The sequence below is a fragment of the Lissotriton vulgaris genome, unplaced genomic scaffold (assembly GCF_964263255.1).
Source record: "Lissotriton vulgaris unplaced genomic scaffold, aLisVul1.2 SCAFFOLD_2871, whole genome shotgun sequence".
In the NCBI taxonomy this organism is placed as follows: Eukaryota; Metazoa; Chordata; class Amphibia; order Caudata; family Salamandridae; genus Lissotriton; species Lissotriton vulgaris.
Window position 1 is genome coordinate 45,949 of NW_028246312.1, and position 25,974 is coordinate 71,922.

The 25,974-nt window shown below is 41.4% G+C and overlaps 1 protein-coding gene across 1 annotated transcript in view; it reads left to right on the forward strand.

Annotated features, from left to right (window-relative positions):
* The first annotated feature begins 211 nt into the window (after positions 1–211).
* Positions 212–25,974, forward strand: part of LOC147665996 (ras-related protein Rab-29-like) — a 95,820-nt gene continuing 70,057 nt past the window's right edge. Inside the window, exon 1 of the mRNA XM_086949340.1 lies at positions 212–1,099. Within this exon, the coding sequence (XP_086805466.1) occupies positions 976–1,099 (124 nt within the window). The 5' untranslated portion in view covers positions 212–975. The remainder of the gene's footprint in view (positions 1,100–25,974) is intronic.

Below are 25,974 nucleotides of genomic sequence, written 5' to 3' on the forward strand. Positions count from 1 at the left end.
CCCCCTATTTTCAGGATCATAGTTCCCTTACTTTGTTATGCACTTCAACTGCTTCAGACAGGAAAGGGTGCCATGTCTGTAAACGAGGCCAAAATATCGCACTTCTGACGAGGAGCAAGACCAGCACGTTCTAAACTCCTCCCCCGCGTCATTGCGGCCTTCCTAGTCAGCTCCACCCTCTGCGCCCGTTGTGTTGTGGGAAATGTAGTTTGAATGGGAAGGAACAAAAGAAAGATGTCGGCTTCACTTCAGTCACCTGACCGCCCGAGGCTTCATAGATCACGAGACAGGAGTTAGAAGCCGAGATGTTTGTGTTCGTTTTACGAGAGAGGCTGGTTCTGCGGGTGGCAAGTGTAGAGGGGGGTGGGGTGTGACGGAGACTAATCGCTCTTGCTGCTTTGTTGCCAAGGAGCTCTGCCTCTGTAGCTGGTGAATGTTGGGTAGTCGAGCCAGGACGACCACCACGGGAGAACCGTACATGGGTACAAGTGTCGCTGCCCTTGGCAGAGTGGGCAGTGCCTCGCGTTCCTAGTGCTGAGACAATTTAAGAACAAGACCTACTTCAATTTAACAGGGAAGACTTCTCTCGGGTGCGCTGGTAGAATGTATACGGACACTCGGCGGGACACGCCGGTTGCCCCCAGTGCTCGGACAAAGGAATCGCTTTATTTATAGCTAGGTACATGTAATCACCACATAATTGAGACAGAGTTGGTGACACCCCTGCTGTCTTCTGGGAGGAAAAGAGTAGCAGTGCATGTCCGTGCATGCATTTTCCCTTCAATAACTCGTGCACTGACTTCCCATGCCAATGAGGAAGTTCCCTCAATAAGTATAAAGGGAACACATTGAGACTGAGTATTCGTGGAGGGGTTCGTGGCAGCAGATCCGAGCTGTGGTTCGGAGATGTGTCTGAGGAAATAGCATTGAATAGGAGGTGGTTTTGATTCACCGAGGTATGTGACTGGATTTGTAATGGGCAGCCACGACCACTTGTTCAAAGTACTCATTGTGGGCGATGCCACAGTGGGCAAAACCTCCCTGGTACAGCGCTACTCCAACGACTCCTTCACCAAACATTACAAGTCCACCGTGGGAGGTAAGCAGACGTTATCCGATTATATGTGTTAAATCGAGTCAGTGATCGAATTTCACAGCTAGTAAGATCTCAATATTTGACCCTGCACTCAGCTGTCCCAGTCTGATTAAGATGCGTCAGAGGGGTAATGACTTAATTATTTTCCTTATATGATTAGTTGTGTTATTGAATCTCATGCATTTACTCCAGTGGTTTGAAAAGGGATAGATTAACTGAAGTGGATTAGGAAAGAAAAGAGATGCAATTTTATTGGGAGTGTGCACGTGTTAGTCGGATGAATTGGGCAGATCAGAAGAAAACGTTTAGAAAGCATATTTGAGAGTCCATAGTAGTCTAAAACCTCTGGGAAGGGTCAGAGTGGACGGAAAAAAAGAGGTGGTGATTTTTTAACATAAAAATAAACATGTATACAGACACACTCACCAAACTATATAGATAAACGTATACTACATCTATACAGACACCCATGTACAATAACATGTAGTCCCATCCCTGTACAAGGCATAAACCCATATATATCCATCTATTTCTAATAATATTTTCATGTCTAGACATACACGTGTATGTTGCGCATAAATATATATATATATATATATATATATATATATATATTCAATGTTTTATTTATATATACCGTTTTAAACTGAAGCATAAACTCCTATACATACACACCGGTATATAGAAAACCTTATCTATATGGCCAGACATCGATATTTTGTCTGTCAAAGGTCATGAAAATGTATTGGCAGCAAAGCTTCTTCTGGTAACCAAAGTCCTACACAAATTACTCTTCAGGTACTGCTGTTCCACACATTCAAAATGTTTCCAATAAAGCATTATGTAGCCAAAAATCAGAAGGCAGCTGATACCCAAAGGGAAGATGATTGACACAGATAGTCTGGTGCTGAAGAAACAAACGCCAGCACACCCCTGCTCTCTATTTATCCCTACGAGTCGATGAATGAAGCCGAAAACACCCAAATCAGTTTGTCGCATGGCATAAGATGTTCCAGAATGGCCAGTCTAAATTTTCTCTGAAAAAAAAAATTAACCACCCAAGTTATTTCAATGCATTTTGGACTGAGCATAATACAACAGAAGATTCCAAACAGCGATACAAACATCGATAATATAACCACAACTTTTATCATAAAATATAAAACCATAATTAGCTCCAGGCTGGTTCACTGTAACAAGCTTTACCTTTGTGTCCCAGCCAAGCTGCCAGAATCAAAAGCAAAGGGCGCCCAGCAAACGTAGAATGGCCCTTTTTATCCAACTACTGAGGAAAAGCTGCCACCCTTTAGGAAAAAATCAAATCAATTGGGAGCAACAACATTTTTACACCCTCGAAAGTTTAAATGCAAAGAATAAAACAAATGCACCATTGTTTAATCTGCGGTATACAATTTAAACCTTGGGGTAGTCTGAAAAGACGATAATGGACCAATTGTTGTTCTCAAAAGTAATAATCACAAATCAAAAATATTTCCGTTCAAGGCAATTACCCTTGGATTATCAGATTGTCCAACTAACTCCCCCGTGGAAAAGCAAAAGCATGGCTTGCCAAGGACTTTAGCCAATCATAAATAACTAACCTAGTGCTTTCATTGAAAAGGGTCCTATGTTTGCCATCAATGACTCAAACGGTTGCACCGAGTTCAGCCCAATAGTGAAGGGACTTGCTTGAAAACAGAAGACAATAGAGAAACTTTGGGAAGAAGGTGGACAAACTGCATCGAGTCATAGAAGGAAGACCAAGCAGAATCCTTGCTTAATGATGAAACTCGTGGAAAAAGGTTCCATAAAACCCACCGCCACTGAAATAAAGTGTATCGAACTCATACCCTCTTAGCAGAAATGTCTTTTAGTGTTAGGAAAAATTATGTGCAAGATCTTAGAACCTATTCTTTCAACTTTCATCAAGGCATTAGCAAAATTCATAGAACTAACAAAATGCAACTGTTTCTCTGTCCCAAGAACATCATACAAACAGAGACCTGCTAAATAACCTTAACAGCACCCTAACATACCATGAGTTTAAGGAAATCACTGCAGGTTGATACATTTATCGTCAGCTGTGTCCTCTTTATACCAGACACCAATGCTATCATCCAATTTCAAAGGGCAATGCGATGGAACATCTCAAATTAAAAGTCCGGGTCTTCAATAGCACTAACCATTTGAGACCAAACTTAATGAGTGGTATATTCAAACCACATTTACAAGTTCTGATCACATGGCAAGAGAAGGGACCACTGCACGTAATCAGAATATGCAGCTCATCAGCCAGAGAAGCATAAGTAATCGAGTATTGACCTCAAGCACTTAAAATTAAAAGATGAAGTAGATCTATTTGGACCAACTAGTTAATAAATGTGGGAAAGAAAGTAAGCAAAAAGAACTACAATTAGCAAGGAAAGATTGATTCACTTCATCAAATCTATCACTAACTACAAATTTAGCACAGTCACAAATTTATATAAACCATTGCAAAACAAAGATAAGAGAAGGAGATGTTTAGGGTAAAGGCATAATTGATGTGAAGAAAAAGTACCTGCAGATGGAAGCAGTAATCGGCCTTAATGCACTGTCAAACAGGACCATCTTCTGAGGGAAAAACAGGGGGGGGGGAGGTGGGGGCTCATGAATTTTTCTCTTTTGAGGGAAAAGGTGCAGTTTTGTACTTGGATTGTAGTGTATTTATTAAACTTCTGTTTAAGCCCCAAACTCCTTTCTAACTTCTGCCGATGACCCAAAGCACATTCTCGGTTGTCGAGCAAATAGCTGCTCCATTTGTTGTACATGGTTGAAAAATTGATGGTTGAGGTTTAACCTATGATTAGTTAATTATGGTGACATGCATGAAGTTCGGTGATATGCTCCAAATAGGTAGTGGATGCACGCTCTTAACCAATCTGATATACTAGTTGGCACATGCCAAGGTGGAGGCATGATGAAAAGGTTATTTAAATAATCCCTTGTCTTCCAGTATCTGTACATTAAACATGTTTTTAACACATTCTGGGTTAGTAACTCGTCCATGGCTGTTTTTTTCCATTTATTGTTCTACTGCTTGTGGTTTTGCTATGCTAGCATCAACTTTAGTGTACCGGAGGCCGACCCAAAACCTCCCATTTTCTGATACCATTTCGTTGTAGGTGGGTGTGACGGGGGAATATATATGTGTGTGTATATATATATATATATATATATATATATATATATATATGTGTGTGTGTGTATATATATTTTTATAGATATAGATTTATGCGCAACAAGAAATCTCTGCCAATAGTGCAGAAAAGACGGGCCACACCAGGCTGCAGTTTGTATAATATGCAGGTTTATTCAGAAAGCAAAGGACGACTCGTTTAGTTCTCAGCCGAGATCTTGGTCACATGACCTTCTGTAGAATCCACACAACATTTAAAGGTGCAGTACTTTTGCACGACGCAGCGTGCATAAACCTAAAAGAAACACTGTGAAAATTAAGTCATCTTATGTTCAGTTGACTTTGTGAATAAAGTTTTATACAAAGTAAGTATACACAAAAATAATTTTATAAGTATTAAACATCCAGTTGATTGCTGTGTGCTTGTACAATAGTGAATGTATAGTACAATAGCTATTGATTCCAGAGTGTGTTTGGGGCTGAGATTAAGGCTTAGTAAGAGCCCACATAGTACAGCGGAGAACGTCAGGAGACAAAGGGTCTAGTACCAATATGTTGTCACCCTCAGGATATGGCTGTGATTGTGGTTGGGATCAGTTAATGGTAAAGTGATATCCTTCTTGGTTATAACCAATGTGAGGGACCCAGTTGGAAGACTTTAGTAGTCGCATGTGAAAAAACTCAAAACAATTGAGCTAAACAAACGAGGTGTTGAAGAAACGACAGTTTAGTGGAACTTGTTGGTTCTCATGTGCTCTTAAACTTCAAGTAAGTGGCTACTCTTCATTCGTGGTGCACTCATCAATCTGTTAAAATATAAACATACAGGTCAGTCACGAGGAAATATACATACTTCATTTATCACACACCAATTTCATAATTAGCAATAATCACGTTCTTACATCAATGTACTTGGCCTTGCTCTGTATCAAAATTCTCCCACTATAGTTACAGAAAAAATGGCTAGCAAAACTCTGAATGAATCACAATCAAACAGTGACGTTTGTGCACTGTCATACCTTGTCAACTGAAAAAACAATGTCACTAAAGAAAACGTGAAGATGGACAACAGTGATAGTTGAATTAAAATTTTCTAAAATATTTTTTAGAAAAAACGTAAACGGGAATTCAGAATAGGTTGAAGAGAAGCTTATGGGAACATTAAAGATGCACATATAATTCCTTGTCATTATATTCATGCCATGTGGTAACATACTGCCTGCCAATAAGATTAATCTGGATTCTAATCTGCGCAAGGCCTGAATTCGATTGCCACCTCTCTGGTTTCTTGGGACCGTGGCTAGGCCAAAGTATTTACCCATGGTCCAGTCACCCTCATGTTCATCGCTGAAGTGTCTAGCAGTGCTGTAACTGAAGGTCACCGCTCTCCAGTGTTCCAGGATTCTTTTTTTGACTGGAAAGGTGGTTAAACCAACATACCACTTGTTGCACGGACAAGTGATCATATAGACCACGACGTCAGCGCCACAAGTGATAGGCTTAGTGATCCTCCATTTCTTACTGGACCTACTCAGGGAAACATCTTTGACATTTACACTTACTGCAAGCTTTGCACTTGTTGCATTTGTAGAATCCTTCCCTCTGTTCCAACTATGTTTTCTTTTAATCATTGTGTGCAAATGTCTACTCACTAGGACGTCTTTGAGTGATGTCGTTTTCCTGTATGTCACTGCGGGCGAGTGGCCTAGCTTTGTTTTAAGGAGAGTGTCTTGTGTGAGAATGTGCCATCTTCTCTTGATAATGTTTCTGAGTTTGCTTGCTTGTGTACTGTAGGTGGCGATGAATCTGACTGGTGTCTCAGTGCTTTCGGTTTTAGTGAGGGTTTTAGATGGTGCATAGAGGGTGTCATTATGGCTGATGGAATCAGCTTTCATTGCGCATTTGCGTAACATCTTGGTGGGGTAGCCTCTTTTCTTAAATCTGGTCATATATACATATATTTAGGAAATAGAAAGAAAAAAACCTGAGAAATTCCCTGAGAAAACCCAAAGGTTACAGGGACGTTATAGTTAGGTTCAGACTTCACTCGTAGATAACCAGTGAAAGTCAGCAGTTCTAGTTACCTGAGCCAACTATAACTTGCGATCCTGCAAGGCACTGCTTATGACATCACATATTGCATCACTCATGACATGGTCAGTGGCATCGCTGATGACCACTCAAATGCCTGGATCCGCTGATCCATTTGCGGCAAAATTGAATTATAAATAATGCTTTTAATCCTCAACACCACTCCTAAGTGGTCAGGGTATTCCTACCATGCCCCCTTCTCTTTATTATTTACATTTGTTTAAAGCCCAGGCCCAAGATTGCTGCAACACTTTCTGGTAGAAGTATTGGCAGCCAATTGGATGTCAGCACTGGGAATGTGGATCCTCAAGTCTACTGCAAGGATTCACGCCCCTAGAGATATCTATATTTGTTGTCCTTTTAATATCTTAAAAATTACCAAACGGATTTACAATAAATCACAAAAAGCATACTTTCTGGACCAATTTCCAGCATTTTGCTAAATGTGATGTAATTCAAATTAGAGATTCGGGCTGAAGTAGTGTTCAAATTCACTATGGGAAAATGCATGGGGAAAACCCGTTGACGGCCCCCCATCTCCCCCCCCCCCCCCCCTATTTTTTCGGCCCTTGCTTGACGGATCACCCTGAGAATTTCAACAATCCAGCTGAACCGACTAAAGAAAACAATTTTGAAAATTTAGTGAAGACTCGCTAAGCAGTGCTAAAGTTATTAGCAAAACAAAAAATGCTCTTCCTATGGAAACTTGTTCTTAACTATAAATAAACACACACATACACAGCTCTGTAATTTCATAAAAATCCTTTTTATTTTTTTAAATATTTTCTCCATAAAGTGCAACAGTGAGGCCAACTCTTTTTGGCTGTCCCATTCAAAAGGGTCATAGTGTTACATTGTGTAGAGTGTGCTATTTAAAGGGAAATATCTTTTACCCCCATTACCATACTTTGAGTTTGGAAAAAAACTAGACTGCTGGACGTGAAAAACTAGACTGCTTACATTCCTTTCTAGTTTCCCATTATTATATCACGTTTTAGCCACCATTTTCTTTCTGTCTTGTCACAAGGCAAACTTCAAAATAATAAGAACCCTGCATAGTGCAATTTACATTTGTAAGGCTGGAGCGGCTATAAAATGGAAATACATGTGATATTACATAAACACGTTAAACTGAATTTAAAATGTCCTTTATTATTCTGTAGGTAAAGTACCGTAAGGATGACCTCTCAAAGCCTCATATAGCCATAGTATTCCATTTAGAGACTGACAATATTTATAATGCACAGTGATAATGGGTTACATTCAGAGTATCCATATGAAGTCTTCGTTTGGTCTAGTATTCACTCTAAAACCACATTATTAGCTTGAGTACAGGATCTGTTCAGTTGTCTAAAGCGTTGATAACATGTCTTTCCATATTGTATAGTACGGTAATCTCTCTCTCTTTGTTGTATACTAATGCATTCACTGTCGGATGAGTCTGTTATCTTTTATAAGTTCTATAACTACTAGTTCTGTACTGCTATATAAGTTGCATAAGTAGTTCATTAGGATTTCTGATGTGCAAGTGCAGATCCTGTTGCTCACAACCGTGTTTAGAGTCTTTTCTAAGTGCAATGCAAATAGTTTCACTGTTATTGTGCAGGAGATGCAAGTACTCAAAGTTAAACTAAAGTGCAAATGTTGTAGATGTAAAGTACTCTAAACAGTTATATCTATTTGTCAATTATTGGTACTACTAAATAATCGGGTTAACAATTCGTATTCCAGTTTTATTTAAGTGCAAATGAAAGTATCATTGTGTAAATAAGTAGTACTCCAGATTCTTTTAAAGTGCAAATGCTATGATAGTGAAGTACATGTGTAGTATTACTCTGCAGTTAATTCCACAAACAATATTCAATTACAAACATCCTCAACCCTGTTCATCTGATGTTGTCTCGGTCATTGTGTAAAACATGCAAGTTTTTATAAAGTGCAGATGCATCACATAGTTGACTCAATTCGAGGTTCCCTCTAATCTGACATAACCTTTTGTTAAATGTAAAATCCTAATATTACGTTATGAAGTGTACATGCAAATATTTTTAACCCAGGTATCAAACATCTTCGTTGTCATTATGAAAGCCATGCACATTGTTATAAAGTGCAGGTTACATTAATGTACAGTACAAGTTTTGAGATCACATTCTATCCCTTTCGGGAATTGCTTTCATTGTTCAAGAATTCCTTACTGGAAGCACACTTATAAATGAAAATGAAACTCAGTGTTCAAATTCAGACCCCAAGGATGGTCTGTTCCCACCAGAATTAAAAAGTGTCAGAGGGTCAGGGATAACGAGAACAAGAACGCCAGATGAGCACCTACAGAGGACTCTAATACCATGCTGCGTGTAAACTATAAAGACAAAGGTCACCTTACACTAAACCCAACAAGTGATCAGATAAGGATGCCCATCAGTCACCACACGGAACCGCCCTTCATCATTTGGGTTCCTCTTAAGACCACTGATGGTGTTATCTATTGTCTTTCACATGGAGGGCTAAGATTGTTAAAACCCTCTCATGGTCAGATAGATTAACATGGTCTTGCTTCTCAACTAAGAGGATGTTAAAGAAGGGGACTGATGTCGTAGTGCAAAAAATAGTGAAAAAACAAAAGAGAATGTGTGTGAAATAAAATTGGATTAGGGGGTGCTGAACGTGACTTTATTCTGTTGCTACCCACTCTACCAATATTAAAAAGTAGACAGACAACCCAAATATTCTTGGATCGTCTAGATGTGTGCTAGGGTCAACATGTTTCAGCAATTCTTGACACAGATTGTCATTGCTTTCATCAGGACCACCGTAATCTATTTGCTACTACGAACTAGTGCTCTTAAAGCAAAAAAAGAGTCCTCAAAACAATAAATACATTTCAAAACGATACTTAGATCACCTGTATCCACTAGATGTCAGTATCGGTAGCTTCACCTTTCCAAGTTGGAGATTGCCCAGTTGGAAGATGTATGGACCTCACCCCACCTGGCCACAGCTCAGGGGAAGCACCGCTCTCTCCGTCGGTACTTCTTTTCGGCGTCTAAGCCGATCGGGTTAGACGCCGACAAGAAGTACCGCAGAAGGCAAGTTTATGCCCGGGGAGCTTTAAACGCTTTTAATCACGTTGTTGCGGCATGCCCCCTCCTATCAGCCACCGAGGGCAAACCGGAAGTGCAGGAATTATCGGGGGCGGAGTTCGACCGTAGACCAAGACATCTTTATGTCCAATAATTAGTCACAACATGTGGACTCACTTCGTCGTCCATTGTGGTTTGTTCACGGTCCCTGAGAGCACCTGGACACCTAACTACTACTGACTATGCAGCTGAGCCGGCCTGAGCGAACTTGATGCTCAGCGGGCGGCCAGCCACCAGAGAGTATCATCATCAAGTAGGTGTGTGCCTAGTCCTAGAATCAGCGAGGGGCATTCACTAAGTTGTGGGTAATATTAAAGTTCCAAGTATGTGCTAGGCTTGCCGGTTTTCTCCTCCAAAGGTTCCACGCAAACGCATACACGAAGTCACACACCCCACCCTCATTCAAAGACTTCCAGCACATAGCGCTGCAAGTCACAGACAACTAGTATCACACATGGCACAACACCTTTCCCAGGCCAGCGGGCTAAAATAATCATGCTGCACTGTGCAGCTTTTAAAAATTCGGATCACGTTGCAAGTCCACTATGATACAAATGGGCATAACAAAGTTGATTTACATTGAGTGCACTGACTGTTTTGCACCAATATGTGCTCTGACAAAAAGAAATATGACGTCATGCACCGGTACTTGTTTATCATGGGGCTTGTTTCACTATCTGCCCTGTGTAAGAGGGCTTACCCTGGTGATGCCTACGCTGTGCTGTGCCTTGTGAGGCTCCGGAAATGCACTCTACTGTTCTATTGCTGTATATGTTCTTGTGCTTGATTGAAGATTATTTTTTTCAGGGCTGTTCAGTATCACATGTTTTCTGCTACTGTTCAAGCTCTGTGTCCTGCTTATTATTCTCTATGAAAGGGAAGCATGCACTCTTTCACTGTGTGTGTGCGTTTGTGTCTGTTTGTCTGTCTGTCGGTGTGTGTGCCTCTGTGTGTCTGTCGGTCGTCGTGTATCTCTGTCTGTTCTTAATGTTGACGAATCTTTTGATGCTGCTGGCAATGCACGAGCAGTTTCTGTGCTCCTCATAGCGCTGTGTGCGTAGCACCCAATGTAACTCATGCTGCTGTCTCTCACTCACTGGGCAGTCTCTGCATCACTGACTCGCAGTCTCTCGACCACTCATCGTGCAGTCTCTGTGTAGTTGACAGTAGCCTGTGTGTCAGTTTTAGTGCAGTCTCTGTATTGTCTGTTACCCTCACTCTCCTGCCCTATCTCTGTGTCAGTATTTGTGCTGTCCTAGTGTCACTCAAGAATCAGCTTCTGCAACCCTACTGTGCGGACCCTGTAGCACTCACAGTCCAGTCTGTATACCACTCATGTTGCTGTCTCTGGGTGTCTCACTCTACAGTTTCCAAATAACTCACAATACAGCCTCTGTGGCTCAGTCCCTCTATCCCTCACAGTGTGGTTTCTGCATCACTCACAACTCACTCCCTTTGCACTCATGCTGCTGTCTCTGTGTTCCTCACTCTACAGTTCCCCTGTGAAATCTCTGCGTCACTCATGGTAAGTCTCGGTACCACAGGGGGGACAGTCCTCTTGTTCTTTTCGTTGTCTCTTTACAACTCATTGTGCAGTCTCTGCAACGTTCCCTGTGCTCTCTCTTATTCGCGCGTTGGGCAGTTTCGGTATCACTCACTGCGTGAGCAGGTCCACATTACATTTGGTCGAGTGGCTATGCCACAGGAGGCGTCTGCATTGCTTTTGTTCACTTTTCACGTCCTCATTCATTTGCTAAATATAAGGGGACAACATTTGCATAAAATAGAAAGTGAATTGTGGGTGTAGGCCTACGGCTTTATCACATGGACTAAGTATGGAAATATACAAAGATGTTGTGTCTACGCCTACTGTGCACCTACATAGCCCCCACCACACCGTGCCCAGCAACTTAAAAAAAAAAACAACCATCAAAGCAGTGTTAGCAACACGCCTAACAGAATAAACAACTAAGTGTTTATTTAGAATATAATATGGCATTCATTCCTGCCTTTCAATATCACTTAGAAGGTGGAGGTTAAATCTTGTTAACTGCCACAATCTTGTGGTCTAGATTTGTTTTTTTTTACAGTGCCCCATGGCACTGTAGAGCATTTGTTTCTTTTGCTTCCATCCTCCTTGGGGTGAGACTGCCTGTTTTTTTAGGTCAATTTGCCCTGCAGGTGGGGCAGGCGGTTGCAAACTCACAAAGCACCTGGGAATATGTTTCTGTATCTGGGGGGAGCTGCCCGTGGGGTAAAGGTTGGTTTCATTTTAGGGTGCCAATAATTTGCCTTCACTTTGTGCCCCCCTTGGATGTAGATCAGCCAGTTTTGACTCCTACATAATTACACTGCGCTCAACGCAACATACACTCCAAATACCACTCAGTGCCACATAATTACACTGCACTGAATGCAATATACACTCCAAATACCATTTAGTGCCACATAGTTACACACCACATAATCACACTCTATCTATCACCACAGCATCACTCAGCAACACCACAGCATCGCTCAGGGGCACCACAACATTACTATGCGGTACCACAGCATCACTGAACGCTACAGCATCACTCGTCGCCACCACAACATCACTCAGCGCCAACACAGCATCAGTCAGTACAACCATTCAACAACTGGTTCAAATATGTTCTCTCAATGTTTCAAGTTTTTTATTACAAATGTCACAAAAAGATATTATTTCACTTCTGTTCTTGGATTTTCGTCGCAATAAAATACACTGAACATAATCTTCACAAAAGTTATTTACAAAAGTTTAAGCTATTGCAATTATAAATTACAACAACTTTTATTTAAGTATTAATTATTACAAAACATTAAAATCAATTGTTATTTGTAATATCAATACATCTAAGTCACGTAAATACCACACATATTTAATTACAAATGCTATAGGTGTCAAATTTGCAAAAGTTAAATGTATTGGCATTGTAAATGACAAAGCTATTAATTTCGCTATTTTCAAAACCAAAACAGAAATAAAACATTTGTCATTTACAATACCAATAGCTCAAACTTTCCTAATGCGAGACCTATTGCATTGCAAATGCTTGTTCTTTTTGTTGCAACATTTTGTATTGCGTAGAATTTCATATGTTTGACATTGACATCATGCACTTCCCAAATGTGTTTGGCCATGGCATACGAGAAGTCTTTGTTTTTAATTGCACATAGATGTTTCAGAATGCGAGGCTTCAGTTTATTCATTGTGCTACCCACGTACTTTTTCCCACGTCTACTTAAGAAAGTACACTACAAACGTCGTTTCACAAGGTATCCATTCCTTTACCTTGTTGACTTTTCCTTGCAGGTTTACAAATTCAGTTATATTTTGACCATAAATACACGCTTTTCACTTAAGACATCTCCAAAACCCTCTCTTCCTGCTGAAGATGCAATTCTCAATCTCTGACTTTCCAGAGTTGTCCGAAATCATGTAACTTCTAGTCAACAAGTCCATTAAAGACGCTGTTTTTTTTGTATGTTATACTCTGATATTTAGGCAAGTGCTTCTTATGGTTTAGGTCCATTCTTAGGAGTGCCAGTTCTGTTTCATCAACTTCCATGTCTCATAATTAGATATATCATAATCGATTGTATATCTGGTATCTTCAGAATGATTTTTCTTTTCGGTTCCATTCTTTACTATATATATAGTATATTTGTGCCACACTTCGAACAGTAATGCAGAGAAAACACCACAAAAGGATCCCACACCAGATTTAGACAAATAGATTAAACTTTAAGAAATAAAACCAAATAAAAATGACAAAACTATAATCAGTAGAAACGAAGATATGCCATCTTAAAGATTTCAGTGAAAATAGTGCGAGAAAACACCAAGCGCCAACTGTGGATATCTGGTCGTGCCTTACCGGAACAAAGTCACAAGTTCAGGCTGACAGCATTGGAGCATCGGCCGGTGACAGGGATCAAGTTAGGCCCACTGAACAAGAGAACCAAAAATTCTGGTTGTAGAGCGTTGGTGGTCCCGCGTCAAGAATGCGTGGCAAGGCTGATGTAATGAGTTGTTTCCTAGGACCCTCAAAGCTGTGATGCGAGTTCTCACACCACCGTTAAGGATCTCATTAATCAGGGCTTGCGATGTGAAGTCTGGCATAGTTGATGCGTTGCGCAGTCAAGGCAATGCCTTTGTTCCCAGGATCTGTGAGGCTGTGATGCAAAAACCTGCGTCATTGTAGAGGCTGCCGTTTACAAGAGATTTATGATGCAAGTGCCTGCGTTGGGGAAGTTTCGTGCAGTGGTGGTTCCGATGCGGGACTGTGGGGTCGATGCTCAGTCCCTCCACTGAGCACGCTTGCAGCAGAGGAGATGCGTCGGTTCTGCTGGGCGTACAGATGACCTGGCATATCACCTTCAGGCCCACCTCCAAGGGTCCAGGACTGGGCTGGCACCACTTGGCAGGGTAGGACTCAGATGGCAGAACTCAGGCATTGGGTTCAGGCTTGTTGGGAGCCTTCTGTCACTGAGCCTCTAGTCAGTAGGCCAGCCAGCTAGCCCTTGGAGGCCCTCTGCGGTCCTGGGTTCAACAGATGCAGGTCCAGTCCTTCTTACCCAGGCAAGAGGGCAGCAGGTCACAACAGCAGGGCATCAGTCCTTCAGAGCATGAGTCCAGCAGAGTTGATGTCCTTTATGCAGCACAGCAGTCATCCTTCCTGGCAGTGTATCAACAGGTCCATAAGTGTACTGAAGAGTTGGTGGCTGAGGTCCAATATTTATACTTCGGCCTTCTTTTGAAGTGGGGGAGATTCTAGAGGATTCCATTTTGAACTGCATAGGTATCCTGCCTTCCCTGGCTCCTGTCTAACTACAGGGGTTATGTGTGGAGGCAGGACACAACCTATTCAAGTGTGAGTAGGGCTGTGCCCACCTCTGCCATCCCATCATGCCAGTGATGGCCCATCGAGGCACATCTAAGCTCTCTATTGTGCCTAGCTTGCTACAATAAATACACAAAGCCAAATTGTCAGCTATAACCAGTCATGTGACCCTGAGACAGGCCACAAGTATAAAATGACTAAGGCAGGAAAATGTCAACTTTCTAAAAGTTGCACTTTCAAAACTGTAATTTAAAATCTGACTTCACCATAAAAGAGAATTTTTCATTTCCGTTCCACAGACACCAACCATGACCTGGTTACCTGTTCCCATCTGGAAGTTACAGCGTTTTAAACGGAATTACTCCTTGCATTAGTGAAAAATGAACTTAGGAGTTTTTCCACCAGCAGGACATGCAAAACTTGAAAGTACATGTCCAACTCTTTTGAATACCCTGCACCCTGCTGTTGAAAGGTGGAGCTCTATGTGGTGAAAGTATAACTGGAGTGTTGGATTTTAGAAGCAAAATTCAATCAGCGCAAAGCAGTACTGCAAAATGTTATCATTGTGGTCAATACGAAAAAGCAAAAGTGATTATTGGTCACTTGCAGGTCGATTTGTGCAGAACACAAGGGAGGTAAATGTGACACAGATCCCAGGATCAAGCTTTAACTGTAGGTTTGACTTTACCTGGCTCAAGAAACCCGGGTGCAGAATTTTTCTGGCTGGTGCTGTAGCAAGAGCCACTTTTTTACTGTTTACATGTGCTGGTGGGGAACTGGGTGCAAAAAGTCAACAAAGCCACTGCTGACATTGAATGAAGGTTTTGCAGAGTTCCCTCGAGGTGCAGTATTGAGTAAAGGTGGTGGTTGCTGGACTGACTACCAACAAGCCTTGGCAGAAGTAAGCTCAACAGAAAAAAATATGTTTTGTTCTCAAAAGCACATGTTGCCAAATAAGTCCCTAGCACTGTAGGGAACTACTTTGTATGTGGATGTTCTTGTAGAAAAGAGCAGAACAACATAACTCACAGCAAATGTGGCTGGAGGCTTCAGGGGCTGATCCAATGGCCCAAGCTGTATGCTATAGAGCACAAATGAAAGAAAGAAATATGCCCAACCAATGGATTTGGAGAGCTGGCTCAAAGCCCCTGATGGTGAGTATATCAGAGACAGCAAAAGACCTACAAGAAAATGTTCTAAGACACCAAAGGGTGGCCGAGAAGCAGTAATATCTGTTTTATGGGGCTTAAGGAGAAGACTGAAGGGTGATAAAAAAAATATATATGATGGTAGTTGCCCTACTTTTTTCTTGGTAGAAAAGCCACATAGAGAGAAGTGCGAACGTGAAGCTCAAGAGTGCCCTTAGGAGTGGCAAATCAGAATGACTACGATGCCCTAGGTACCCTGGATGTTTTCAATAAAAATAGACTTTTCAGAGGGAGATGGGAGAACAACGGTTACCAGACCAAGGCTGATTAGTGAAGGTAAAGGGGTGGTTGGATACGACAGCAAAGGTAAGATGCCTCTGTAATAAGGAACATGCCCTGCATCCCTCCATTAATAGGAAGAAGGGCTTCTTAACCCAGGCTCAGAATAATATCTGAGGGGATAGGTACAGCCCCTAGCTTCACAGCCCATCCCATTTGAATGTGAAACACATATAGAATGTTATCACATGGATTATTAGATCAATGGGCTCTCCAACTAAAACAATTACAGGCTACACACATTTCTGAAGCACAGGAAAATGCACATAGCACTCCAAGAAACACATCTCACTAAGCCTGAACTAAAAAAAGATACACAAGGGATGGAGGGGGCAATTGATAGGTACTGTGTACACTGCCCAAGATTTTACCTTCTGACCATAGTCCTTTAAGTCCCAATCCACCACAGGAGCACACTTGGCAGGCAGAGTCCACAGCAGGGACCGGTTGCCACTAGTCAGCTGGGCTGTTAAAGGAAAAGACCCCTTTTAACTTTTTGTGTACCTCTGGCTTTAACAAGAGGTCAGCCTTATGACCCTTAGAGTACACTTCTTTGTCCTGGGTACAAGAGGGGAGGAGGTCCAGCCCTCCTGGGTTCTTCTCAGGTTGTAGACAGAAGGTTCAGTACTCCTTTGATCTTCATTGGGTCCAGGGGTTTTCTGAAGTGGGTGGCTGGGTGTGCCACATTTATGCCTGGTATGAGCTTATGGGTTGGAATTATCACTGTAGATGCCCTGACCAATGGGGTAAGGTTTCCCTGGGATGACCCTTCCCACTTTTGGGCATTTTCAAGTTGGCCAATGTCTTTAGCCACAATAATATTGTGCTCTGATGGCTGGGTGCATGTGTGGGGAGTGTAACTATGATCATCAGTGTGCTCCCACATCCAATAGCAAAATCCAATTTGACGCAGTCCCTGCACCCACAGTGACAGCAGCACAGAAGTCTGGTATAACAAACCTCAGCTTTCAGTAACCAGACCGAGAAAACGCACAACTTGTTGTTCCCTTCTGCTTCCCTCCTTTGAAGTGTGTCCTTAACATTGTGTAAATCGAGCAGACTTGTCAAACACTGTGACACTGGAATTGGGCTCTTACTGGCTGGGAAGACAACAGAAGGGCCCTGCCCAAGTGTCGGCTCACATTTTCCTGTGACTGGGAAAGCCTCTTTGAAGCACCCCCCAATTGTCATGTGAAAAACCCCAGCAGACTTGTCAAGCAGGAAGTGGCATTCACGCAGGTTTTGACACTTTAATGTAAAAAAAGGATCTCACCAGCCTCCACTGCATATTTGAACATGTTGTGCTCATGATCTGAATGGGCAGAGATGACCAATCTGAACCTATTAATTGCTCATAGGAGCAGTTCTTACCTCGGTAGGGGGTGCATGAGCTGCCAGGTGACAGTTGAAAGGCAGTGAATGCTTTTAGAAGCTTTAGGGAGGCGAAAGGTAATTTTTCTAAAGTATTTTTTCTGTAATAGGTACCATTTGATTTTACCATTAAATTGGAATTTAACTCATAAAATCATAGAAATATTTCTGTTTCCTGAGTGCAGATAACATTTATTAAACATAAGATTGTCTCCCAAAGCTTTCCTAAGGAACAGCTAACCTTGGCCCTCTATCCTTTTGGGCCTTTTCCCTGTAAGGACACGTTTAATAATAAACTTTTACCTGTCCTACTGTCAAATACCATGCACCCTGCCTTAATGGACAGCAGGGCTTACTTGGGGTGACATTAAAATTTATGAGTATTGGGGTTGTCAAAAGGGGTTATTTAGACTTGTCGAATTTGCAGTTGGAAACCTGCATAGCCAGCCTGGTGCTGGCAGGCCTGCAGTCATGTTTGTCTTGTCATTGCAGTGGGTGGCACAATGAGTACTGCAGCCCGTGGTTGCGTTTAGCTTACAGGTCCTGTGTACCCTATGGGTACTATATATTGAGGACCTATATGTATGTTAAATATGCCGATCAGGGGTCTGCCAACTTTATCATGTCGAAAGGAGAGCACAAGCACTTTGCCACTGGATAGCAAGGGTGAAATGAGGAAATTTCTGTAGCCAGCAAATAATCATCTTATCAAAAATGGCTTAACATTTGTTGTAACCCTGCAGAAATGGAAGATTTCCAACAATGCGATATCCCTGTATGCTGATGATCAGGTGATTTATCAGAAAGATTCCATTGCCAGACTGCCAGATGTAATGTCCAAACTAACAAAGGTCGAGTACCTAGGTGGACTCAGACTCAATATGAATACATCTTCTCTGTGTCCTCTGAAGCCGATGCTAACGTCACCTGGCAATAATATTGAAGTGGAGACTTTCTGATATTTTAACGTGAAGTATATCACTGGAAAGTAGGCCTTAAAAATCTAAATTTCCGCCTTTTGGGAAAATAGTGATCGCAAAAATGATCCTGCTGCCTAGATTTCTTAAGCACGTTGCTGCACTGCTTGTTGTGTGCCGTAGGGCCTCCTTTAAAGACTTGAGCACCTATTCTCTGGTTTTAATATGGGGGCAAGGGAGAAAAAGATTTGCATTAAGGGAGGCAATGAGGCCACTGCATGAGGGAGAGGTTGTTTTTCCAAATTTTGAATGTTACTATTCGGTAGCCCGATAGAAGTGGCTGTTGCGATGGATGGATCCTGGGGTGAACCGAAAGGAGTAGAGATACAAGCATAATTACGGAAATATAACCCACATGGTTTGTTTGGTGGAGTGAAAATGAATAAATCACACACCCGGGCACTGTTGACAGTGGTGCACTGCTGACAACGTTATTTGAAACGACGAAATACGTACTTGCCTGATATTTCCCTTTGGCACTTAAAGCACTTTCATGATGTGGCATCCAAAAATATTTTTAAATATGTTTTTATTTATTTAATTCGCAGTCCATTTACACACCACCAGCTAGAAAAGCATGATTGACATTGGTATTTGCATGCTTGTTGATTCACAGGTCCCGTTGCAAAGGGTCAGTAGTAGTCTTAATTAAATGCAGCTATTAAACGGTGATATACATTACCATTAATTCACCATATTAAGCTAGTCCACTCCAAGGCTGTTTTTGCACGATTTCTTACTGAGCATATCTTCATTCCATACAATACGGGGTAGAGGATCTAATCTCACACGCTTTCAAAGTACATACACAGTCGTACCAAATCCTCGACATCATGTGTTGCATAACGGAGTACAATTCCTGTTTACATTGCTTACGATTACACTTTTTAACCACTTAGCCCCTGTTGGTAATATTCTTTCATCCAGTGCAAGGTTGTTTCCCTTGTGGCTAGCAGTAACTGTAACTTGGTCAGGCCCCTTGGTATTTTTAGGTATATCTACAACATATTGCAATAACGCAACATCAGGCAATCTAGGAAACCCTCCTACCACAATTGGGGATATCACACTCGATATGGTCACATAAACACTGCTAATCCCACGACTCGCATAATTGCCAGCTGAATGAATTTGCACCACTACTAACAGGATTGGTTGGCTCAGATACGAAAAGCCTGAACTGTCTGCAATTGGGCAGGGTAATTTATTTAGAGACCATTCACTGTTTCCGGAGGGAAAAGTATCTGCAACAAAAGGCGACACTTGCATATGATTTTATTCCGCCAATTGGAGGGATGGATTTTCATAAGTTTCGTGCATCTGTTTGCTCAACATAGATTTATTCTACTGCGCTTCCGCCTATATTACATCCCTCTGATGCTAGCTCTTCCAGTGAGAAAGTTTACACATTCAGATTTGCCCTCCTGTCCTTGAGACAACCACTCGCTCCAAACGGATCTACATGTAGCACTATTCTGCAAGTTTTATCACACTGAAAGGAAAGCTTTTATCCTGCCGCTTTTAAGGTGCTATAACAGCACACAGTGCAGGGTGGCATTGTATTTTTTAAAGGCACTCCCCGATCCATTTGTCTGCTTTTCTGTAGCATGTTTTTTGTGGGCCTGTGCGAAAAAGAGGATTCGAGCTTTGTTGACATAATTTGCTGTATTAACGAGATTGATTGGCCTCAGTTAAGTGATGGGGGACCAATAAGCAACAACAAATTATACAAAGACTATGATTGCCTCCACTTATAACTTTTAAATATTACTTTCCCTGTACAGGGCTAATCTGATCAAATTGGACAAAAACTCGATATAGATTTTTAATGGTTTTAATTGTTTCTATATGGTTTTATAATATTGTGATCTGGTTTATTTGATGAAATGACGCTTTTATGTTCTGTTTTAAAAAGAGGTCAAATAAAGATTATGAATCTGAATCCTATGACTCAATCATGGGCTTAGATAAGTGTGAAAGCCAGCCCCTATGCATCTCTGGATGACTGAGCTTCGTGATTGGAGCTTCCTTCCTCGGTTCCTGTGGGAATAAAGAGTTTCAGGCACTCGTGCATCTTTCAGCCTATGGCATATCAACTCATCAAGGGCACTGGCTGAACCTCCACTCTTGAAACATTCCAGTGACACACATAGTCTGTTATCGTAAGTTTCCCATCCCCGACAATTGGTGTTTACTCAATGAATCTTTACCTACCCTCTCAAGTGTTAGAGGCAGTGCTGGATTTTAAATCAGGAGAGTTAAGAGTGAGTAGAATTGGGATATTCTCAACAGGCTGCACTTTCTGTGCCAAGTGTTATTTGTGCCATCAACAGTGTTCATGCCTTCTTCAGGATAGGGTGTCTTGGTAAAAAGGCACCTCTGAAATGTGCCCAGTTTCATTCTATCAGTCCCAGCAATCAAATGTAACAGTGGCAGGGAAAGATACCGGTAGAGCTTAAAAACAGCATGGGCAGTCCAATAATACAGTTTAAGGTCCAGGTCTGCCATTCTGCTTTGAACTAGTAGTAGGGGTGTGATCTCCTACATTAATCATGCCTACCTAAACCAATGGGCTTAAACCAAAATGCATTGTTTTAAAACATTTTGTGACAGTCGGATTGGAATTTTCATAAAATGATATATAAGCCTGGACATGGTCGCTATCTTTAAAAATCACTATTCGCGCAGCTACGGATAGTGGTAATTTAACCCATCTGTATGTGTAATTTGCGCACCGTTGGGCCATAATTGTCTCTGAGGCAACATGTGTATCCCTGTGTATCTTGATGCCCAGAAACCTTATTGAGCCTGCCCCACCCACCTACACTCGAAAGCAGCAGGTAGTCCAGGGCAATCATCTGTGTATCTGGTGTTAGTGGATACCTTCCAGATTTATTACAGTTTATCATTATCCCAAGTCATGCCCCAAATCTTGTGACCTCACAGAGTACCAGTGACATGTTTTGCAAAAAATATAAATTGCATAACGGCATCAGTGTACATTCATAGTAATAAGGGACTGTTTGTAAAAGGTAGTACCTTGTGTTCATTGTGGTGTTTCATTTAGCATGCCAGTGATTCATATAAAATTGATGGGATAAAAGTCCGTGAGTAATGGGTAAAGGTCTATATAAACAGACATTCCACATAAGGATATGATGTAAGAAAGTTCTACATAAATGTGATTACTTGTTGTGATCATCAGCTGCCTGATGATATATAAGGATAATAATGGTTTAAAGGATGTCCGGGAAGCTCGAAACAGTTTTTATTGTTTCATCCTTTCAGAAGATACTGCACTATGTTAGTAAATATTGCCGGCTTGATACTGTGATGGTCGCAGAAGTATTATGGCTGTAACTAATGTTTAAAATGTCAGTAAAGAGCAACATCCCAAAAATTTCCTCAGAATCTTAGCGCATACAACTTGACACACCATTAAATGATCTAGTCCAACTTTTTCAATTTTCAACCGATTTTCCTGCTGCCAGCCTTTGTCAAAAAACTAGAGTAGCTCATAAATATACAGCTCTTGGCCTTCTTAGAGTAGAACATGTTACTTCACCCCTCCTAGTTGTGCTTTCACCCGGGTGTCAGCACAAAGACTACACTTCGGGAGGTGGCAGATACGATCAGGCTAGTGGTGGATCAGGGGAAACAGGTGTCACTGATTCTCATTGATCTATCCACAACTTTTGATATGGTTTTGCATTCGACATTCCTGCAGCAACTCGGTGCAATAGCCTTTTGTGGCTCATCGTTGGCATGGTTTCGCTCCTTTCTGGCTCACAAGTCCCAATCAGTCTGGTTGGCCGCTTTTGCCTCTGAACCTAAGCCCCTGGAATTTGGGGGGTTTGCAGGGGTCTGCATTGAACCCCACATTTTTCATTGTGTATATGACCCCACTGGCAACCCTAATAGAATTATTTGGAGTACAGATTGCATCCTATGCAGACAATATAGAACTATATCTCACTCCAGATCGAAACATACCCAACGCACTGAGTAATTTCAATGTATTCTTGACCGCTGTGTTTCAGTGGATGAGTGACAGCTGCCTTCAATGTAACACCCTCAAGATAGAAATTCTGCTCTTTGAGATCCCCCGTGCCCAGCTGGGACAATGGTTATTGCCAAAGGATGTCTCCCTGCACCTCCCCCTGCCGCGCTAGCGCATGATTTGGTCATGAAATTCTATAACACTGCTTCTTTCTCTCCCCCACCGGGTAGCGGGGTAGTAGGTGACTGCTTTGGACTGCTAAAGATGTTTAACACATTCCTTCACCTCCTCCCCCTTTATGCAACAAAAAACAGTGATCCAGGCCCTAATGACCTGTAGGTTAGACTGTGCCAACTCACTGTACTGAGGTATAAAATAAGGATGCGATTTCAAGGGTGCTAGGGGTGTCCAAAGGACACCTTGTAGCACCCCTGAAATGAAAATGTAGACTGATGTTGCGCACACACATGTCCAGAGGACATGTGTGTGTGTAACATACAACTTAGAAAAATGCACTAAAGTGCATTTTTCTAAGTTTTCGCTATTTACCACGAAGTCGGACTTCGCGGTAAATAGCGGCCAAAAATTGCGAATGATGAATCCCAAATGCAAAAATTGCGCTTGCAAAGGGCCAGATTCTCAGAATCTGGCCCTTTGCGAGGGCAATTTTCAATGATGAATCTGGCTGTAAGTGTTTCATTAATCTAATTGTTCACAGATGAACCTGCTGTACTCTTTCTCCTGACGCTGTTGTCCTCTTGTAGACCTCAAGTTCTGTGGCTTCAGCGCTGGAATTCCTCTTGGTTTTTAATAGAAACGTACCCTTTTAAAGATTTTTTTAAATAAAATTTTGGTTTCCTAAATGGTCTGGGCATCCGAAAATGGCATTGATGTGTTGATATATTATTATAAGTTGGTACATATCGATATTTATTTTAATGTCCAACTGGGGCATTCAAGGTTTATAGCTTACCATAAAGATTAGATCACTTGCATGGTTAAGCGGTGTGATTAGTGTGAAGCTGCCTTTGTTTCTTCGTTGATATGACCCTTTAAAGTATTCTGGATTATTAAGCGTCACTTCTTGTTCTAGGTATGCAAGTGTTTAACTTTAAAGTTCAATCCAGGGCATGTGGGTTTGTAGTGTAACTGACCTAAAAAATCTTGGATCTCAGCTGGCTAACATTGTGCTCTTTCAATGTGTTTCTCAGTTTCCTTTCGTTTTGCACCATATCCAAAGCAAGGACACTTAAAAAATATATGCAGCCGGTGGAGTTGCAATTCGATGTATCCTTTGTTTTCTTTTTTTGGTCTCCTATTTGCAGAGGAAGCTCTACATTATCTTTTATTAAATTCTTGTATTGATTGCAATTTAGGTGTGGTTAAGGCTCTGCTCCTTTTTTATGAAGCAATTCATTTTTTCTGTGTGTTGAGAACTATCAGCCAGATTCATCAAAGACCCGTTTTGCGAGTCTTTAATAGCGATTCATAAGGAATCGCTATTACAGACTCGCAAAACGGGATTCATGTAGGAATCGCAAAATAAAATGCGATTCCTACACATTCCTTATTTGCGATTAGCAAATTGCTAATCGCAAATAAGGAATAACTCCCCATTCATTCCTATGGGCCAAAAGGCCCATAGGAATGAATGGTGAGTTTTCCTTATTTGCGATTAGCAATTTGCTAATCGCAAATAAGGTAGCGATTTAAAGGGTGCCAGGGGTGTCCAAAGGACACCCTGTAGCACCCCATAAATGCAAATTTAAACAGGTGTTACGCACACACATGTCCAAAGGACATGTGTGTGTGTAACACGCAAAAGAAAAAAATGCACTAAAGTGCTTTTTACTCTTTTTTGCAATTTACCACGAAGTCAGACTTCGTGGTAAATTGCGACCAAATATTGCGAATTCGCAATTTCTAATTGGTTGATGAATTGCATTTAAGGAATCTCTATTGGAGATTCCTTAAATCCAATTCCTCGCAAATATGCGATTTCGCTAATAGCGATTTTTGCATTTGGGATGATGAATCCCAAATGCAAAAATTGCACTCGCAAAGGGCCAGATTCTCAGAATCTGGCCCTTTGCGAGCGCTATTTCGCTTGATGAATCGGGCTGTATGTGGTTGATATTTGCACTTTTCGAGAAAACAAAAAGTGGTCTACCAGGAAATAATGTTTTCAATTCCTTGTCTTCTTTTACCACTTCCTAAAGTTTGTGGATTTACCGCTTGATTGTTTGTTTTTCGTTTTTTTCTCGATTTGCATCACAAATTTGCTTTAAAATACTGGTCGTCTAGAAGTGTATTCACTTTTCTTCAAGCAAGTGAACTCTATATATTTTTTCAATCTGTTATTTTGTTTTTTTCTCAGTATTTCACCTGTTTATCCTCTGTCATTGAACTTTTGATTCAGTATTTGTTTTCTCTCAACATAGTTGTCATTGGTGGTTGTCCTTTTAACTCTTGTAAACTGAAAGAATGGCAAATGTACTTTGAGTGACCCATCGTGAAAACTGCCAAAATGCAATATCCTATCTCTGTCTGTTGGTTTATCATCTTCCTTTTTTTTTTTTAAACCATTTTTTATTGACATCCCAACTATTGTGTTACAGCAGCATACATCCACAGGGCAGAGTGCAGTTAGAACAGGCTAACGTTCAATATCAAATTCTTATGAATGGTGGCCGGGTGTTCATGTGTTTGTTGGTTTATGAGTGTTAGTCTAGTCTGGACTCTATCCCTAGCTTGATTCTATCTGGCATTGACTTAATGTGTGGGTGAATTTGATGTTAGTGGGCATTTCTTTGAGATTTTGGGCCAGATGTAGGAGCCCAAATACTGGTCGGTAACGGCCGAATTCGGCCGTTATCGACCGGTATTTGGTGATTGGGATGTAGGGGCATCATTTTACCGATTCGGTAAAACCCAGATGTAGGTGGGACTCTTCTGAGTCCCAAAGGCCTTACAGATTCGGTATTTTCCCACCCAATCCAATTGGGTGGTAAAATACCGAATTCAGGTGTGCATGCACATCTGTGCATGCACACCTGTGCAATGTGACACACAGACATGTGTAGGGCATGTCTGTGTGCCACATGGCACACAAGTCCGGAATTGGGGTGCTAGAGGGTGTCAAAGTGACACCCCCTGTAACCTTGCAGGATTCGGTATTTACCGATTCGGTAAATACCGAATCGGTATTGCCCATTGATTCCTATGGGCTCATGGCCCATAGGAGTCAATGGGCAATACCGATTCGGTATTTACCGAATCGGTAAATACCGAATCCTACCGATTCGGTAATTCTCAATTTGGAATTACCTACATCTCCCCCCTTCATATTTACCGACTCTTAAATACCGAATCGGTAAAATTCGGTATTTAAGAGTCGGTAAATATGAATTACCTACATCTAGCCCTTTGTATGTATTTTCTTGCTTTCTGAGTCCTAAATATCAGAAACCTATTCTAAATGTAACCTTAGACCATTTTTCCATTCTCTTGTGTTGTAGATGAGTACAGTCTTAAATGTGTACATAAATTTTCATTGGCTGGTGTTGCTCCAAAGCCCATTGGAGTGTCCTTGACCTATAAATAATCTGTACCATTTCCTTTACAAGCGTTAAAACGTTATTAAGTATCTCCATTAGTAATATCACATTTACTTCTCAAGATTGGTCTGAAAGATTAATCATTCAACAGTTTCAATATCTTCCTTTTGTGGAATTGATGTAAATAGAGAATTCACCTTTAGTATGCACAG